Source organism: Lagopus muta, chromosome 7 (genome assembly GCF_023343835.1).
Source record: "Lagopus muta isolate bLagMut1 chromosome 7, bLagMut1 primary, whole genome shotgun sequence".
Lineage (NCBI taxonomy): Eukaryota > Metazoa > Chordata > Aves > Galliformes > Phasianidae > Lagopus > Lagopus muta.
In genome coordinates, this window is record NC_064439.1 from 15,506,641 (window position 1) to 15,527,696 (window position 21,056).

The following is a 21,056-nucleotide window of genomic DNA, read 5'->3' on the forward strand; positions in this document are numbered from 1 at the left end:
TCCTATTGCTCTTTAATAATTATCAGGACTTTGTCTAGGGCTGCATACCATTGGTGTGCATGTAGTGAACGCCAGTATAAATATTTTGCTAAAACATGATGGTGATATGACAGCTCCATCATCTATGTGGGCTGTCTGCCAGCGAAGTGAGAGCTGCAAGCAGTGCTAAGTTCAAAGTTGTTTTTCTAATCACCTGAACACTGAAAGATCTATCCTCGCTGTGGCCATTTTGGGATGGATGCGTTCCCTTTATTTACAGCTGGTACACTTTACTAAGATTACAAGTTTCAACACAGTTTTTCCTAAGAATGCTTGATAATGAAAAGGATAAAAAGGCAGAGAGGGGAAAGAAACAGTGATGACAGTGGAGTAGTTGGCGGAGCCAAGAGGGGGCATGAGAAATACTTGTGGGGGGCAGAGGGCAAACGAAGCTGAAGTGGCCGAAGATTTCAGCCTTTTCAGCCAGTTGTTTGCCGAAGGAGGGAGCTAGAAATCAGGGACTTGTGTTTTTACAGACCATTTAAAAAATGTAATAAAAAACAGTAGCCAAAGATCTGGATTCGTTGTTATGAGATGAAGAGAAAGAGAATTTAAGAGAACGATGGGGGGAGGATTTCTGGGAGTAGCGGTTCCTTTGACGGCTGCCAGGCAAAGGCTCGCAGGGCGGTGGAGCCCTGGCCTGAGCTGCCTCGTGCTGCTGTGCTGCACTGTGAGCAGTGAGAGCAGAGGCTCCGTGTGCCGCTCGGAGCTGTGTCTGCGCTGGGATTGCATGGCTGCTGAAACTCTCACCTCGTTGAAGTGCACAGATATGGCTAGATCTGCATGAAAGCTGATACTCTAGCTAAGGCAGGACTTGCACTGAATTAATAAATATAGCTATATTTTATCGTGTTTTCTTGAGAGCTCCCCATCTCCAGCTGCCACAGGCAGTAACTGGCTTGTAGGCTAACACTAATGTGAAAGATGTGGAAAACTATGAGGCGTATGGCTAGCTTTAATTGCTCTCAGATTTTTTAAAATATAAATTTCTGGTGTTGGGAAAAGGGTATTTGTTTTGATTTCAACATATTTATGGTGAGTGTTGGAAAACTTGTTCAAAGTAGAATGAAATTTCTCTAAACTCTTCTGGTTTGGATTAATGCTTTATGCTAGGCTGATTCAGCAGTATGGAATCAGAAAATGTGTGCAGCTATATTTACTGGTGGGAAACTCTTTAAAACTGTTACAGTTGTTGGATGCAAATTTAACTTCAAATTCAAATGGTCTGTCGGCATGAACATACGCTTTTTTTCTTGGTGCTCGACGTGTAGTTCTGTGGCAAATGTGAAAGTATGGCAGCCTATATTGTTTCTAACCAAAGGCTTAAATATATAGCTACTTTGGTTGGACTGGAAGCTGTAATTACACAAACAGTTGACAATTCCTGCTTCTGTCAGACATCCTTTGACAGGAGCAGGCAGTGATGTTGTAACGCGTAAATGTAACTGTGCCGGGATCCAGCTCGGCTAGCAGAGCGTATCGTATGTTTTTCCTGTCAGATGAAAGGTTCTGTGGCTTCTCAGCCCAACATCAGGTCAAGTATTGCTTGTTTTAATAAAACTAAAGCTGTTAATCTGAAGGAAATTTAGTACTGCTTTCAGGTACTGAGAAGCTTCCCTGCTAACAGTTGTAAGTTGCCTGTCATGGAACATGAGTTCAGATATGATTTTGCTCTTAAAATAACGTATTTGTTAAACGTGAAACCCACAATTCAATCAGGTTAGGAATGTAAAGGGTAAAATACAAAACGTAACCACTGTTAGTTGCCTTTTATAAACTTGCCTTTGATACCACAGAGATGGTATACTTGATTGTTTAAAGCTTTTTGTGTTTCTATATAGTTCTGTAGATTTTTCCATCAAAATTTGTAGGCATGTGCATATGTACGTGACTGGTGGGATGGTATAACTTGCTTTGAATGCTAAGCATTGAACTCAGTCATACAATGAGATACAGCACTAAAAAGATACCACTACTTTAAAGCCTGTTTTGGGGCATTGGTGCTGCCATCTCTGTCATGGAGATTACAGGATGTTTCCTTCCACTCTTAAGACATGGTATGAAAGGCTTAACTATACAGTAATCAGATGGTGCTTTCAGTATTTGTAGGTACAACTAACCCCAGGTAAACAGTCTCAACTTGCTGCAAGTCTTTTTTCAGCCTTGTCATGAGATATCATAGCCTCCTTCTGCAGATGGGAAAGGCCACATTTAGTACACCTTGCAAACTGCAAAGAAAGAGTTAAACATGCCGAGCGTGCCCGGCGATTCTTCTCTGACATCTAGCACTGGAATGAGTTCTTTCCTCAGTGCCTGCCAGATACTTGCTATTGCCTCCTCTAGTGTTGATGAAGATCAAGATATAAATACTTAAGACTCCCCAGGCTGACGTCTGTACAAAGGACCAGTCAGTTAGTCAAGGTTATTCAAGGTGTCACAGTATGCAGGCTTCTTTGGAGCGGCCAAGAGTATCTGAAAACATACACGTCAGATCTTTGTACGAGCCTTCCACAAACTGCTTATTAATTTGAGCTTGATAGGTCACTTTAAATCAGTTATACATTTGTGTTATTCTTGCAGAAAGCAGTCCTTCAGTAAGCTTATGGAAGTAATTTTATGATTTTTCCAAGTATCTCTCTTGATACAGTGCCTCACGATTATATTTTGAGTTTCAGTTTTGAAACAGATCTCAGGAGCTGTACAAACAAGAACTTGGTATTACTCTGTATGAGTGCAAGAAGGGATCAACTGTTTAACTCGAATCAGAATGCACCGGTATGTGGTATGCTAAATCTGAAATACACATGTTGAGACAAATCCTAAAAGACCAATAACTGTTTCAAACAACTGCGGATTCTTTAGCTCCCGTAGCCAAGTTCCAAAACTAAAGACTTTTCCATTTTGAAGGGAATAATATTTTTAGAAGTGGTGGGCTTAAATGCTTGCTTGCTTTCAACATTGTCTGTCATAATGTTGTTTTAAGGTGGGTTAACAAATTACTGCAGTTTGGAGGAATAAAAATTGGGTACAATTTTAAAATTAAAATACAGTACTGCCCTCACTGAATATGTAATCTTGTTCTTTGAGGGTATGCATGACAAAGTTCTTGTTTTCATTAGGAAAAAAATAGAACATTGATATTTTAATTAATCCCACCTGCAAGGGTTTGAGCATTTTGCTTCTTTATGAATTAGCAAATAGAACAAGATAGACATTTTTCCACAGACGCTGATGACCTGTATGTTGTGCCTATCTGGCTACTCTGTCTTCCCTATCTTTTGAAAATTAGATCAGTTTTTTTTTTTTTTTTTTAAGCAGTAAACTTTTTTTTTTAAGTACAGGATACAATCATGTTAGTTGCTGGTTCTGTACAGAGCAGATGTTGAAGCCCTGTATGTTCTTGCAGTCTCACGAAGCCCACATACCCGATGGAATTATCGAGCGCAGAAAAGAAGGATTTGTTGCTCAGAAGATTGAGCGCACAGCAGTCCTTTTACAGTCTGATAGGACAGTGGAGTTTGTCCTAAAGCGTGTGTGCACAGAATATGTTTTTGTTTGAACTTGTGCGTGGATGCTGCTCTCTAAGTTGAGAATGAAGTAACTTTCAATATTCAGCGTTAGTGACTTTGATTTTATTATGCAGCGGCAGTGATGTCAGAACGAGGGTTTCTGTTGCAGGGCTGTTTGCTTTGTGTAAGGAGAGTGTTGTCTGATCCTTTATAGAACTGTAAAATACGGTTCAAATGTGAAAAAATGTCAGCTTGTTATAAATGGCAGCAAATGGTGCTGATTATTTTACCTTTGACAAAGTGGAAAATTTAAAGGTTGGTGTGTCCCGTTTTATTAATACAATAAAATTTTACAGTGTTGTTCTGGGCTTAGATATATGTTCTTTAGTGTTTATTATCCCTCAGTTACAGTAAAAATTTTTGATTGGAAGTCTGGCATCATTGTTCAGAATGCTAAATCAGGAAATTAATTAGCATATGAAAGCAAATGTGCATCCATTTGTCTCCAGCTTTTTCCTTACACTAACCAAAACAAAGTTGGTGTTTTCCTGTGATACGCAAGAGCGATGGAATGCACAGACCATATTTTTTATCATTTAGCACTAGTTTATAGCTTCCACAGACTTGTCCTAATAATGAAGCTATGAAGGATATGACAAGAATGGTGATATTAAATTTCTCTAGACTAACAGTAAATTTTTCCATTCTGATGTCAAGAATGTAGAGCATCTGGATTCCGCAGTGTGAGTGGTTCAGTACGGGAACACTTTCATCAAATGGTTCACCATTTACTCTCCTCCAAGGAACAAGCAGACTCCTACAGAAAAGAACACCCTGAAAGAAGCAGTTTTCTGGAATTCTGGACAAATTATTTGTCCCATTGTTTCCAATTTAAAAGCTTTCCATTGTCTCTTAGCATTAAATCTAATCGCATGTGCAAAATTAAGTGAAGCATTTTTAAATCAGAATTCTCAAGATTACATACAGTTACTCAGATCTAGTAAAATTGTGTTAATTAAGGTTAGGAAAAAATGAAGAGACTCTGAAGGCAGGAACTGTCTGTGTATTAATAGAACAAAGTGTGAAATCTGTCTATTGCTTTCTGAAGCAGGGACAATGCTGAGGTTTCAAGCATTGGATTTTTCCCTTGAAGTTGTTTCCTTAGTCCAAGCTGGCAGAATTCTACAAACCTTATTTTGCAACCATTTTGTTTTACTGTGTGTATGCAACAAGCCCAAAAACTTCAGAGTAGTTTCCCTATCCGTGACAAGCTCTTGTACATTTTCGTTTTAGGCTGTCTGTATCTATTAGGTTATCTACATGTTTGTATATAGATTATTTCTGTTAACAGTTATCTAGTCGTTGGTTTTTAAATGCCTGTGTTTCTTTTCATGGAAGAAATAAATTTCATGTGAAAGTGTTGGATATCTGGTATTAATTTATTAAATTTCTTTATTCTTGATTCAGGTAGTTAGGCTTAATAGGCCATCTGAGCACCTGCAAACTTTTCCTTCCTCTCTTCCAAGGGTTTTATGATATTACTGTGTGCAGTGCTTGTCTCCTTTTATTGGTATTGCTGTGCTACAGGGATGCTACTTGATTCACATCTTAGTTCAAGTTAGACACTGTACCTAGTTTATATAACATGAGTATAATATCAGCATACTAGTATCTAAAACTGGGGGTTCCCGTGTTGTTCTGGAAGTGACTCCTATTACCACTGGGTTATGTGACCATGTTTAATCTAGAAAGAACCTTAGATCTTTCCTTCTCTGTTTCAGTGATTTGGGAAAGTCCAGGGATGATTATGCTGTGATGTGATTTTTATTTTCAATTTTTTTTCCCCAGGTTGTAGGACAGGCCGGACTGACTTCCCTTTCTATAACTGGTTGTAGTCTTACATCTCCACGTTTAAACTCTTTGTTAATTTTTGGGATGTGTGCTCAGGACGTTTGAGACCTTTGAATCAATGTTCTGCTTTTAAAAATAGAAGTAAATGAGTTTTTCTTGTGTAAGTCATGATGTTTACTTTACTGAATTTTGACACCTGAAGTATTTTGATACTAGAAAATCCCAGTGGACCTTTGATTCATTTTAAATATAAAGCCTGCTTAAATTTAGCCAAACTAGACTAAAAATAATGATAATAAAAAAGAACCTGAACAGAATAGCAACAGGTTTTTGTTTGTTTGTTTTTTTGTGAGGCTCTTTACAGTGTTGCCAACATAAGGAATTTAAAAAAAAAAAAAAAAGATTTTCTTTTCAGCTTTTCATGATTTCTGTTGTTTTAAACAACTTCTAGAGCTTTAAAGAGCTTTTTTTGTGTGTTAGTTTAAATTTTAGGCACCCTTCCAAAAATGTGTGCAAAATGCCTTTTTTAATGGAAGATCAGTGCATGCCATTTGACTCAGAGCTGTGAGGAGAAGGCATTGCACAAAGCCTGATGATAGCACAGCCTGGGCCTGGCAGCATTCAGCTCTCTGCTCCACAGCTACATCTCATCCCATGGCTTTTAATGCAGTTTTAATTTACGTCACAGTCCATCTCAGCATAGGGCATATCCTATGAGCATTTTAAAAACTCACTATAGCAACACTTCAATGTTTCCAATTGGCACCAAAAGAATTTTTAAAAAATAAATGTGATTTCAGCAGACTGGCAGTGGTAAAAGCAGTGAACAACTTGCATTGCTTGCAGTGGCCTTTGGCTCTGGCCCACAGAACCACCTGCGGTGCAGCTCGCTAGCTTTGCAGGAGGTTGGTTTGATGTTGGGCTGAAGCACAGTCTCCAATGGTAAACTTTTCTCTCAGTCTACATAATGGTTAGTTTCAAGGGGAGTCTATAGAGCAGGAGTATAGTGTTCCCTGTGTGCTGGGTGGCCAGGGCTCTCCTGCTACAGAGAAGAGCTGGATCTTGATTTGTTCCCCTTCTGGGTCAAAGCTATAAACACGGCGCTGCAGAGCTAAAGCAGGGCAGGACTTGAAACGCGACCATAGAATTGGATAAAATAAGTTGATTACCCATCTAATTTTCTCCTTTTCCCCAGAAAGTTGCATAAATTGGGTAAGTTGCTGTTGAAGCTAGCATTAGAGCTTCAGAGACATAAAAACATTCATTTCCCTGGAAGGGGCAGTTCAGGGCTGTATGAGCAAATTTAGCCCATGGCAACTCATGGCAATTCATCTGAATGTGGAAACCCCAAGGAATGGAAGCACCCACAGGACTAATCTGTCCTGAATTGTAGGTAGTTCTGTGTGTAAAACCCAGTCTCACTACAGGCACCTTTAGTATTATCTTGTATTCCTACAGTAAGAGTTACCCCATCAAGAAACTTATTTTCACAGGGATTTAGTTATATGAGGTTTGAGAAGCTGCATTTACAAACGTAGAATAGTTTCATGGTAGATTATAAGTGAAAACTAAGCAGATTTGGTGAACAAGAAAGAAAAAGCTTGTTCTGTTGTACATCTCTTTTGTGAAGGGAGTGGCTAAAGTTCATATTTTCTTTCCTCCAAAAGGCATATGTGAATTGTTCTTAAACAGTTATGTCACGGTATAAGCTTGCATTGAGCTTTCTATTCCATTTTTTAACAACCTCCAAGTTATTCTGAGGTAAGTGTATTTGCAGTAACAAAAGTAGTTCTACACAGACATGTAAGGCTGAGTGTAAAGTAATTTTAATTTTCTAAATATATTTCTTAAAAATGAAGTAAATTTAATTGGATAGGTTTTTTTGCAATTTTATTTCTTCTTCCTAGTTATTTCTGCAGCTGAAGTAATAGTCGTGTCATTTTGCAGTTGTTAACTACTGTGACATCCACACCTAAAAACTGATTTATTTTCTTTTTTTTTGCCCAGTGGTGAAATTCTAATAATCCAGAAGGTAAAAGCCAAAAGTCCCATTCAATTTCTGTTCCTTCAGTGTTCAGTCATTGATGGAATCTTGCTTGGCAAGACTTAGTTTTCTTTTTCTGTCCGTGCAAAATTGTAGTGGTTTGAGTTATATCCTCTTCTTACAGTATTTCTGAAGAATAAATAAGAACAGATTTAAATAAAAGCAAGATTCTAAGAAAATGAATGTCAACCACCAAAAACCCTTGGACCACAAAAAGAATGTATCTGGAAGGAACGTTTTTTTTTTCCAGAATGTTTTACTGAAAGGCAGTAAAAAACATGAAAATGCTCAATAATCAGGTCCCAAAGGTGCTGTATGTGATTTTGAAAGGGGAGTGTGGTACCTGGAAAGGTTGTGAAATTGTGTTTACTAATAAATATTTGAAGTCATAAGCTTTCAGGAGATAAGAGGCATAGTAACAATAGGCAACCTATAACTTAGAATAATGTTCTTTACTAGCAGAATATCTTGTAAATCTGTCCTTGTGACGAACAGCAGCACTTACTCAGACTAAAAATAATAGCAAGACCATGTATCTTGGATCCCGGGAGACTGTTGGTGTTTTTGTAGACAGCAGACAGGAGAAAAAAGGCATTTTGTCCTTTTTACCCCAAGTAATCCCACTGGAAAATTAAACATGTGCTATGAATTGATATCAGCTCATGCCAGGTTACCTCCCTAAAGAAAACTGCTGCAAACACTGTTGCTACATTTCTTGGACAGCGGCTTGATAGCCTGTGTGCATGATGGATATTTTATGCTGCATGCTACTGTGGAACACTGTGCTACTGTCTGCCCCTCAGAGCCTGCTGGTGAGGTGTGTCACAAATAACCGGGAGCAGCAATGGCCTTCACCCTATGGATAATCTCGAATACCTGTGAATTAACAATATGACTGAAATAGTACTCTGTGGGGGTGTTCCTGGGAAAGCTGCGTTGTTTTTGTTTTTTAAGGTTTAATAGTGTAACACATAACAGTTCCTTTTGTCTTGCTGAGTGTTCCTACTGAACACAGGATAAAAAAAAATATTAAGCAATATATTAACAAGAAATATTTAGAGAAACCACGAACCCTTTTTTAATGGACCACCCTATCCAGTTTCTGTTCTTTTAAGGAAGTTTTTCCTATTCATGACTCATTTCACTCTTTGGCTAACATCAAGGGAAATGGAATAACGATTAAGCGAAGGAATGTATGTTTTTTTCTCGTTTTGTCCTTTTTTTTTCTTCCCTAAAACCTTTACGAATTTCTCTGTAACCTTGTGTAAATACGTATGGATATAGAAGCTCAACAACTGTGACAAGGTAAAAAGTACACTGCTAATACTTTCTTTTTTGTAATTTTTAAAAAATGTTCTTTTTAATTCTACAAGCTAATGTTATGCTGGATACTCCAGACTCCCTATTCAGTTAAAATGACATGCTCCAGGCAGCCAATTACACAGAACTGTTAAGTGAAATTAATGAGATCACCCCTAGATTACACTTTGTGTTTTATTTTCATTTTATAGGTCTGTATGAACTGCTGGCAGCATTGCCAGCCCAGCTGCAGCCACATGTGGACAGCCAGGAAGACCTGACCTTCCTCTGGGATATGTTTGGTGAAAAAAGCCTTCATTCACTGGTGAAGGTAAACCACATTTAAGTCAAATTCTCTTTGAGAAGAGCATATGGAAAAATGTTTTGAGCGCCATCTAGTAAACCAGTGATAAAACTTGCTCGGTGAAAACAAAACAGCCTTGTTTTAACTCTGTTTCTGTCAGAGTGGAAGTTGTTAAATAAGATTCTACCAAAAATACATAGATGATTTCATTTAAGAGTGATGTTTTGGCAGCATAATGCTAATGCAGCAAACATATGTTGTTTGCCCTTGTTTAGAAAAAGAGAGTAAGGAATAGTAGCAGGAAATCTGAGCCTTCTTTATGGTCAACATTCAAGACCTGGAGTTTAGCTTAAATAAATAAATGTTCACAGCAAAAATTAGAAGGAATATATTTTCTGAGGTCAAGTATGGCAACAGTTCAGTAGCCACATTAATTTAAAATAATTTCCTTTAACAAAGTCAACTGAAATTCTAGTAAGCTGTTTCTTTTATTGGCTTGCCTCCATTTAAAATTGTTTTGCACATAAATATGTTGGACTGAAGGACAACCTAAAATAAGTTTGGAAGAATACTTAAGTAAAGTGTCCTGCTACAAAAATGATCAGCAATGAGGGATCAAAGCATGCCATGCAGAGTAACCCCAGTACTACTAGAATTGCTTACAGAAGAAAAATGGGACCAATCAGCTGATTAGAAATGTTCCACTCCTTCAAAATGGTAAATATGGCTCAGGTCACTAGTACAGAGCTAATTCAAGCTGTAAGGAAATCCTTAGTTCTCAAGTGAGTCAGTAACTGGTGGTAACCCACACCATGAATATATCCAGACTAGAATGTAGTTGAGTAGAATTTGTTGCAGTTGTCAGTCGTTGATCTAGAAGAGGCTTAACACTAAAGCTGTTATTTTGATGTAACCTTTCCCCCTCTGTTTCAGCAATCTTACTCCAGAAAAGATTTGATAATGTTGGAACTTGGCCAAGATTTTCAAGTTAGCTGTGAAATTGCACATAAAAATAGGCACAAGTACACAAAAGCAACAAACAGCGGAATGATGTTTTTCAGAACTCACTTGTCTCAAGAATTTAATCAAAATTTCTGAAACGTGGTGATTCCCAGGCTTCTTATTGCTTTGATTCAGCTGTCCAGCTTGCTAAGAAGATCACTGAAAGAGACACACTGATTATATTCCTAATGTAGGTTGATAGCAGTGTGAATCTGAGTTAAATGTTAGGTCAGGAGCTAAATTAGTTTTCATTCTGGATTGGAATTTAAAGAAGGCTGTCTAGAACATGAGCGTGGATCTGTGAAACAGTAAAATTTCAACATTTGCTCTTAATTTTGTATTGAGTCAGAATCTTAACCTTTTGAACTTATGGAAGTGGTCCCTTGTCTCTCCCTGCAAAAGAAAATAATCATAGCACAACTGTAACTATGACACTCATCTTGAGTATACTCTGTTTGGAAAAGTTGTGCTCTCATACTAGTGGTGAGTCCTAATTGTTTGTTATTGCAGGATGGATTGTTCTTATTAGATGAAAAAGGGCTCTTCAGGCAGTTGGGAAATGTTGGGCTTCAGTGAAAGAACGTCTCGTTGCAGTTACAAGCAGTCATTGAAGTATTCCAACCATCTTTATTATTCATCTTTAGATTTTAGGACCAAGAATTAAATAAATGTGTAGTTCCTAACTTGTGAGAGGTTATGTTGAGGTCCTATTATGTCTCTTCAAATAGATTTATTTTTTGAAGTTGCATCTTTTCTTTATTGTTTACTAGTTACACTTATTCTTTAATACACCATCCCAATTTTATTCAAAAAACAGCTTTTTTAACTGAGGCTTTTATCAGCATCTAGAATGGCTCAATGCATGTCACAGGATGCAGGACCTCACTTTCTGATGGCCATGTTATGGAAAAAATACCTGAAGAACTTTCAAAAGGTTATCTAGTTCATATCTGTGTCCCAAGGCTGTATCTGAAACACAGTACGTATTTGACCTTTAACTCATTTTAGAAGGATTATTCAATGTGCTATCAAGTTTCAGAAAAGGCAGTGAGTAGCTTGTCTGGAATGGAACTGTAAGAGCAAAAGAAAAGATCTCATCTGCCATAGTTTTTCCCTGTTACAAGGCTTCAGAAGTGCCAAACCTTTCTGGGTTCTGGTATCTCATTTGAAAGACTGTTTTTCCTAGCCGTGACTTCTTAAAGTCAACTGTTGTTGCAAAGACAAATGTTTTCAATTCGTCAGGCAGAGAATGATGACAGATATTTCGTAATAAAAAAGAAGCGCTAGCTTAGAGCCAAAGATGCTGCGATCGTGGTATGTGTGGGTTTTAAACTTCACAAATTGGAAGAAAATTAGCACTGATTTGCTACCAATTATGCACTAGTATTTCTCAATGTAAAATAGACACACTGCTTAATAAAAATTTCAAAGCTGAGCATCATACCTTGCTGTTTAATAATTGCAAGTATAAAGAAAAGCTGTTTTTCTAAGTTTTAAAGTGGATAAAATGCTCCAAAATGCTGGAAAAGTATAAAATGAACTTTCTACCTTTTGTACCGATATTGTAAGTTTTATGGACATTTAATAATCATAGTGTTTTGTGTTTGGTTATATGCTGTGGCATATGGTTTGCTACTCTGACCGTCTTAATGTTGAAAAGGGTAAAAAACAAAACAAAACAACAGACCAAAACCTTGCATTGGATTTCTCTTCATTCAGTACTTTTGGATAGAAATCTTTTTGTGAGCTTGGATCAGCCTGAGCTGTTCTAAGAAGTCAGAAATGGAAAAGTTGTATTAGATCATCCAGTCCATTACCCTGCAAATACTGGATAGTTCCCTACAATACATTCCTATTGTAGTAAGTAAAACCAGCAAAAACTGATGCAACTGGTCTTGATTTCTTTTTTTTTTTTTTTTTTTTTTTTCTCAGTAAAAGAATCTGTTGATTAGATTTTTAGTTTGCAAAGTATAGAGAAGAAGGAACCCACAAGCACTGGTGACTGTTTGGAAGAGAAAGCTGTCTGTAGATAGTGAATGTTCAAAGTTTGTCTCCATTTCACTCAATTTGTTACTTCCTTGTCTTATTACGTAACTTTCTTAAGTTTCTCCTTATTTTTAATATGGTGGAGATCCCAGTAATTCTGTAGAGATGTAATGACAAGGATCATGAAGAGATGATCCTTTGAATAATTACGAGTACTAATTTACTTGAAATCTTAACTAGCACATGAGCACTCTGTTTGTGCTGGATTATTAGAGGAACAAAGGTAAATAAAGGTATGTTTTAACATCTCCTTTAGCTTGTTTTTAGAGGAGTTACAAGAATTTCCATGTGTGCTTACTTGCTGTTAGTGCATAGTGTTAGTGTTATATACTAAGCTCCAAGATGACGCTTCTACTCGTAATGTAACCTTAAACATTTTTCATTGTATATATGTATATACATATGTATATGTAATGCTCAAACACTGAGTAAGCCTCTCTGTTAGGCTTTTTAACCAATTGTACTTTACCAATTGGCATTGACTGATTCAGAGCATGCACGTTTCTTTAGCCAATTCTGTACTCTGCCTGTAGAGGTTGTGGATGTCCTGTCTCTGGAGATGTTCAAGGCCAGGCTGGATGGAGCCCTGAGCAATCTGATCTAGTGCTTGATGTAGATCTAGCAGTCGGCAGCCTTTCCCATGGCAGGTGCATTGGAACTAGATGATCTTTGAGGTCCCTTCCAACCCAAGCCATTCTATGATATTCAATGACTAAGAAAACAATGTGGTGTTGCTGTTTCTCTTGATAGGGAAGAGATCATACAACCAAAAAGCAGTATGTAGCACTGGGGAAGAAAATAACTACTGCAAAAAGTAAGGAATACCTGGTGAATCTAGACTGATTTCATTGTGACATTGTGTATTTTGGTGGCTGGCTCTGCAAAACCTTAGAATCATAGAGTTGGAAGGAACCTTTAAAAGGTCATGTAGTCCAACTCCCTGCAATGAACAGGAACGTCCACAACTAGATCAGGTGCTCAGAGCCTGGTGTAGCCTGGCTGCAGAAGTCACCAGGGACAGGAAATCCACCACATCTCTGAGTAACGTGTTCCAGTGCCTCACCACTCACAGTAAAAGACTTTTTCCTTATATCCAAACTAAATCTACTCTTTTTAATATAAAACTTTTTGCCCTTGTCTTGTTACCACAGACACTGCTAAAGAGTCTGATTCTTTCTTTCTTGTAGATCCTCTTTAGGTACAGACAGGCCACTAGAAGGTCACCTCGCAGCCCCTTCTCTTTTCTAGATTGAACAGCCCTAGCTCTCTAAGCCTGTCCTCATAGGAGAGCTGTTCCTTAATTAGTGCTAATTTTCTATTAGTTTCACCTTTATGTGGCTTGGTTTGTAGTTCTGAGAAGTTTAGAATATACTCATGTTTGTAATGTCGATAACTAATATCTAATATTATTGACTGTAAAGTGAATATTAATGACTAATATTTTCTAAGTAATCTAATCTTCAAAAATAGAATAGTCAGAACTATATCCTGGTATAAATTATTTGTCATGCACATTCAATCAAATGATTATATAGCCCAAATCTTACAATCGTGGTGGTTCTTGTAGAACTCATGGAGGGGCTGTATGGTGCAGCTTCCCCATCTTCACTATTGTCAGACATTCTGCACCTGACCTCCAGGTATGTTCTACATTAATTGTCTGTATTCTCCCCCCATGTGCTGCATCTTCAAGGTGAATCCTCTTGCCTGAGCATGTGCTCCAGCATCCCCACAATTGCATATTCTTCCCAAAGAATATAGAGGAAACAGACCTGCTTATATGAATTGTTCTGCTCAATTGTGTGCCACAAGTGATTTTTCTGGACTCATTGTTTAAACAGTTGATGAGGATGACCCACAGATTAAGGAAATGATATCTGTGTAGATATCAAAAGAATAACAAGGGTGGTGATGGATGAGAAGGATGTAGTAGATAGGATGGAGTTGGCTTTCTTCATGGTAGCCCAATGATGTTGATATTGACTGTCTCTGTACTTCAAGCTAGAAGCTGTTATTGAAATATTTTTTAATTGTAGCATATTAGTTACTATCTGATTACATTGTTCTTTGTGTGCATTTTCCATTGAATTTTACTTAATCTTTACACAATCTTCATTGAAACTGATTCTGCAGCTCACAAAAACTTTTTTCCTGTTAATTGCTTTGTTGTATGGAGGGAGCAGGGTGTGTTTGTGAGAGGCTTTGGTCGCTTGTATCCTTGTACCTGGTAAAGGAATGGTGAGAAGCATTTCTGATTTCAGAGCAGACATAAGCAGGTAGCTCAGGAGGAGCTCAGAGGACCAGCATTATCAAATGACAGCAAATGTGGAAAAAAATAGAAGGGAAAGTGGGACTGGAGATTTGAAGGTTACAGCTATCGAACCTTAAATCAAACTCAGTGAGTGGATCGTGGATTCAGGACAGTGTTGTAGACCTGAGATGTGTACAGACCACCTTGGAGTTGATGGAATTATTGAAACTGATAGCTCGTTCACTAAAATGTAGCTTGGTATTCAAAGTCCTTACGGTTCTTTACTGCAGGGTTCTCAATCAAATTTATTTTTAAAAAGCTGTACCTCCCAGGTGATGGGAAAAGTCCTGTAAGCTCTTCTGAAGTTCTGAAGTGCTGTTTATTTTGGAGATGGGCAAGAAATGAAGAAGGTGGTGTGAGTAAGCATTTACCACCATCTGGAGGAGGAGGTGGGAGTGTGGAGCTTGGCAGCTGGGACCAATTCATGGCCAATGGAAAATAATTGTTCTTCACGCTCTAGAGAAGGATTGATTCTTAGAGTTACATCTTTAATTCAGAGAAGGCATGCAAAAAAAGTTCTGAATAAGGCTCTTACTCATGTCATGCTGGCTATTCAAACATTGGATAGATATGGACAGCTAGGCGGGCTTAAAAACTTATACAATTTTAGGAGAGAGGAGAAGGAATTTACTACAGTTGAACTCTTTAATATCTATGGAGTAGACAATAGAAGGCAGTTCTTTGTCATTCTTTAAAACCAGGTCATTGTTGGTTTGTATGTACAGAATTTCAGTGGTCTTCTGATCTAAAGTATTTGTAGGTAATGATCTAATTTGTTTACTAAAATAAAGCTTGATCGTATGCTTCCTACTTACCTAAAGATGAAAGTATAGAAAAAAATATACTGTAGGAAAGCCTGATAGCGTCTTTTAAAATAGCAGTTTGCATTTGTATTTGGAGTAATTAGCATTGAAGCATTGAGTCATTTTGCTTCCACCAAAATTACTGCATTCAAAAAAATGTAATGCAAGGTGTTATTCCATATGAAATGCCATGTGAATTTAAAGTGTAACTTTGAAGCCAAAGTGATTTTTGGAGACCTGTTCAATAGCCAGCAGCTGAAATGTGCAAGTAAAGAGATCACTCTTAGCTGGAGGCAGTCAGCTGCCTTTAAACTTAATTTCCATGGGAACAGTGATCAGATTAATCAAAATAAGGTAATTGAAGTTTTATAGAAAATACTACAGGATCTCTACTTTATTCAGACTGATATTGTTGCAGTGGAAAATTCACGTAAGGTAAGTAGCAGCCAGGCATCGAGCAAATGCTTTGCTGTTGTGATAGGGAATTTCTGGATGGAGCATGTGTGTATTGACCCCTTTCACTTGCCTGTGTGCTCACTGTGTAAACATGCAGTGCATCAAGTGATGACTGATCAAACAGGATGCAAACATCAATGCTTTTGTTTTAAATCCTAGCTAAAACCCTAAACTTTCCATGTACTATATTAGGACTTTCTCTGATGAAAAACAGTTGTTTTACATTACGCATTCATACATTCACACATAGCTGTGCTTATTTGTGCCTTCATTAAAGTGAAAGACTGCACCTCCAGCTTAATGAAAAAGCGGTCAAGCTTAGCATTGGACAGTGTAACCTTCTTTCAGAGAAAATGCACGTCAAGTTAGTGCCAAACGGATGTATTGCAGTTATGGTGAAATATGAATCATTTCTGAGATTCAAAAGAAGTATTTATATTTTGCTTGTACTTTGTTTACTGGAAAGCAGATAGTGTTTGTTTTGCCTGTTTTATTTTGTACTTCTTGGTTGAAGTGTAACTGAAAGTGCCAACTTCTGCCCCAAGTTTTGATATCTGGTATCACCAGCATCTGCAGCTTCTACATCAGAGCTGCTAATGTGTTTAATAGTAGAGACTTGAAATTTTCATCTAGATTTTTATAAGGAAGTCTTGTTCTTGTCAACATATCCTCCTTTCAGCCCATGTTGTTAAAAATAATAATAAAAAAATCCAAGATCAGTTTCTAAAATTGCAATTAAATGGGCTTGTTGACAGTTTAGTCTCATAAAAGCTGTAGAAGTTGGGCTAGATAAGAGATTCTGCAGGTATGGTATACCAAGAAATTTTTGAAATGAAAAATAAAATAGATAAGCTTATTAAATCAGAGGTGTGAAATACTGGTCTATGACTACAACTTGAAACTTGTGAATTAATCAGTGCTTTGGAATGTGAAAAAACTTTGGTTTAGGTTAAACTCCAGACGGAGGCATTTTTTGGATCAGTAGTAATTGATTTAAAGTTTCTGCTGGGAAACCTCCAAGGAGTAGCAGAAATCCAGCCAAAATGCTCTAGACATCAAGAAGTGAGTCCAGATCCTTCTAAGACAAATAGTTTGTAATTCGGTTCTTGCAGAGGGGCAAGACTGGTGACAAAACCTGTGCCATGTCCGGATTTTTCTTGACTTACAAAACTTGTACAATATTTCTTTAACAAAGTGATTCATGTTTTGTGTATGATGCTGAGGCCAATCAGAGGTCTCATAAGCTGCTCAGTAGTTTGATAAATCCAATGTATTGAATGATAATATCATTTTAAGCTTTTTTTTTTTATTTTTTTTCACCATTCTTTTCTTCTGGACTGGGAGTCATTTTCTGTGGCAGATGAGAAAAATTAATGTTCTGTAGGTGATCATGTAAGGGTGTACTTAATGGTTGTTGTTTGTTTGTTTGTTTGTTTTTTGTTACTGTTTTGAACAGATAGATTTAACTACCCAAGCAAGCTTCTGCAGTGCAAAAATATGATTCATAAGAGTTGTAAGAAGGATGGGATGTTCCCTTTTGCAGATCCAACCAGCAGTAGGGCTGGATGTTTGTTCTCAGGTGCTCAGCTGGCCAGAGAGGTTCTAGCAGACAGAGCAGTGCCATTACTCACCTAAGTGCCAAATGATCTGATAGAAATAGAAAAGCAGACAGCTTGGTCAGTGTTCCTTCTCTCCAGCCAATCAGGGCTGGAGTACACCAGCAAAAACCCTCAAAACTTTCCTCTCTAGGTTTATAAGCACACCTGTGTTCACAGATTCCTCAAATGTCACTGCTGGTGCTAAGTCCAACTAAATAGCCATGGCACTTTACCAAGACACTGGTTCAGTCCTTGAGTCCTCTGAGATGCTGGCTTCCTCTCACTGCCTAGTCCAGCTTAAAGTTTGCTGATGTACATGACAATGCACTTACACACATTTATCATGGAATCACAGTGTGATTTGAGTTACAAGGGTAGAAGAAGACCATCTACTGATCACTACTGCTTTGCATTTAGTATGGATATCATCTTCATAAAGCATTTTGAATCTTACTGTACTTTACAGATTGGATTTCATGGAAAAGAGCAGCTTTTGTTGAGATTTAGTGATTAAATAGTCTAGCAGTGACATGACAGATACATACAGCTTTAATCAGGATGAAACCATAAATCAGCCTACGATTCTGAATTTCTAAGTTCCAAACATTCTAGGAAAAAAAAGTAACCCATGATTATAATCATGCTACTATGGCATCTGAAATAATGAGATGGAGATGGAATATTGAAGTTTGGTACGTTGTTAATCACAGAATCACTAACTACAGATCATGCCATAGTGAATGCCATGCAATAAAATATGTGTAGTTTTATGACTGTGCTCTTTCATTCTGAAATATCATTTTCTAGCAATTTCTAACTAATAATCTGCCCATATTATATTATATTGTTATTATTGTCTTCTTTCAAAGGGGAAAAAGTATTTTTCTTTGTTCCACATCAAGTAGCCACTTGAGGAAAACCCATGGCTTGATTGCATCTTCTTTCCTGATTCTGCTGTCTCTGTTTTCAGAGTATGCGTATTTGTCTTTTTTAGAACTGGATGATTTTATGTTTACTTTTATATTGCTAAGTGGGTTTTTTTTTTTAATAATCTATGGCAGATCTTTGTTTCCTTTTTGTTGTATCTTTATTTTCCCTTTCACATTCCTGTAAACACTTTAATAACACTTTAATAATCATTAATAACACTTTAATAATTAAACCTATCATGACTTCTCCTTGGTAACATCATGCTGGTTTTTACTTATTTCTGATTTTCTACTGTTTTTTTCAAACCATTAAGCATGTTGTTTAAGTGACCTCTTGTTCTCAGTCTCACTGAATCTGATCATCAGTTCTGGTAGGGGAGCTCAACTGAACTTAGGTGGATAAGTATCTGCAATTGTTTAGTCCACTAAGTGTAAATTAAAATGTTCAAATAATCTTAAAAGCTATACCTCTGGTTTTTATCAAGCTTATTTTTTTTCCCCTAGATCTACATATTTCTTCACATTTTTCTGTTTTTCTGAGCTTTTACTCATGAAACAACAACATGAAACAAAAGTTTACACCTAGTACCAAGCGCAAAAGAACAGAAGACCATCCTTTACTAACCACTAAAAATGTCTATTTGTTTGCAGGGTTGGTTTCTTCCTTTCACTTTTTTTTTTTTTTTTTTTTTTAAGATTTACAAATTAAAGTCTTCATATTAATTTTAGGTCTGGGATTTCACCAAAGGTGTGTCCCTCGTTGTCTGTGTTGCACTTGATTTGTTGTGATCTGATGGGAAAATTGCTCACTATCTGACGTTTGTTTTTCGGAAATGAAGTAAAATGAGAATGTAAAGCATTGCATTGTAGGCATTCACGATAGTTTTCATTGTGGTGGTTTCATTAGAGAGCTTTTAAGCAAGTACTTGAATTCTCTGCTCTGAATTCTCGTACTGGTAAGCACATATTTACTCTTAGTCAGTTGGTTTTGTTTCCTATCTTGTTTTATTTATTTAACCTGGACTGTGGGGAGGCACAGAGAAGGGAGCAGTAAAGTCTGTAGTTAGCTTGGCTGTTGGCAGAGGCTGATACTGCCTGGTCTTTTGAAGTGCTGCATTAATCACTCTCATGTGCTGCTGCTTTGATTGGTGAGGTTTCGTTATATAGAGCTGCTGCACAGGGGGGCTGCTGCTGATAGCTTTTGTACTTGAAATTCTTCAGCATTATTAAGATGCACAACTTGAGTCCTCACAGCTTTTAATGTAAAACTGACCAGAAAATCAATTTCTGGATTTCTTATTTGAGGAACAGTATAAATGAGCATGGTTAGTTCTGAGCATCTGTTTTTAATGTAAGGGAACACTTTTAAATCAATTACTTGGATATTTTCTGAAATTAGTTTCTAGATATTTAATCTGTGATTTTATTAGTGTTTTGGGTTGTGATCCAGTGTTTGTGGCACTTTCATCAGATTTTATCAAAAACTGTGTTTACAGCATAATTGTGTGCTGATGATGAAGACCTTCATATTCCTTAAATAAGTGCTCTTTTCTGTGTTTGCATCCCTCATAGTAGCTTCTTCAAAGAAAAATCCACCAGTCTTTAAATTTATGACAGGAGAACAGAGGAGTCAAAATAGAAAACAGTAATTAAGTTGTGTTTTGCTCATGTAGGAATGTCTAAAAGTTTTGTGTGTTTTTTTTCTTCCAGTTAATGCATTTCCATATTTGTGTACACACAGCTTTTAATGTCAATGCTTCCTTAAAATATAATTTTAATGGAGTGATATAATGTTATGAATTAAAAGGAAACTTTTTTTTTCCTGAATCAGACTCTTATTTATTAGGCGACCTGTGCTGTACCGTAACATGCTGCAGAGAATTCAGGGAAACCTGAACAGTGAGATACGTACTGTTCATATTGCATGAATTGTACTGACCCCACTAGATGGTGCTAATTGATAAATATAAGGGTGTGTTTGTGTTTAACTCAGAGGATATATAGGTTCCTATTTGTAATTAAACCTTGTTGAGGTTTGAATTGTTTAATTCTTCTTAATGAACTGTACCACAGTGATCTCCTCAATGTTAGGAATTCAGGGAACCTGAATGGCACTGGAACTAGGATTAAGTGCACTGGCTAAAGGACTGTAAGGGTGGTGTTTGCTGTACTAAGCAGGAATAAATCAAACTTCATTATTTAAATTTGGTATGCTCTGCCTGAATAGTGAAAGTGAAAAAGCACAAGTTTGTGCCAAGGTTTTGCAGTCTGTACACAGAGAATCCTGTGTGTTGTCTGTTTTCTTTCAGCAATGTTCAATCAGCATTTGTGTAAAATCTTAGATGTGATCAGAGTCTGAAAAATCTGTCAGACAATGAGAAGGGCAGTTTAGCCATTATTCACATTAGAGAACTGCTTGCTTACTGAGCAGAGTTAAGAAAGTTATTTCCTATAGATTTATATTGATAACAAAACAGTGGAAATCGTTTACTTTTGGAAAAATGAAATGCAAATTAGATTATTTGTAATTATGCAGAAGTAAAAACCTCAATTCAAAATAGTGGTGAGTGCTTCAGAACTGTAGTATCAGGAGAAATTAAAACTACAAAAACAAGTTGTTCACGTGTTAAACAGATTACTGGGCAACTGATAGCCTTTTACTGTTAATATATGTAACCTTTCTTTTTTACTGTTGTTTTCTGAAGAAATGAGCATTTAGTAGAAGTATTCAATCTAGGCACATCTATATATTTTAGAATCTAAGTGAGATCCTGAACTTAGTCTTTAAGTAATCCTACTAGCAGTCATCTTGAGACTACCAGCTCTTCTTGTGTAGTGCTCCCTCCCACTCCTTCCTAGCAGACT

At 37.1% G+C, this 21,056-nt stretch overlaps 1 protein-coding gene across 10 annotated transcripts in view; it reads left to right on the plus strand.

Moving 5' to 3' along the window:
- The window catches only part of MPP7 (MAGUK p55 scaffold protein 7), a 144,987-nt gene that overhangs the window by 48,493 nt on the left and 75,438 nt on the right, over nt 1-21,056 (plus strand). For all 10 annotated transcript variants that reach the window (XM_048951974.1, XM_048951976.1, XM_048951975.1 and 7 more), the window contains one exon: nt 8,955-9,073. In XM_048951974.1, coding sequence (XP_048807931.1) covers nt 8,955-9,073 — 119 coding nt within the window. The remainder of the gene's footprint in view (nt 1-8,954; nt 9,074-21,056) is intronic.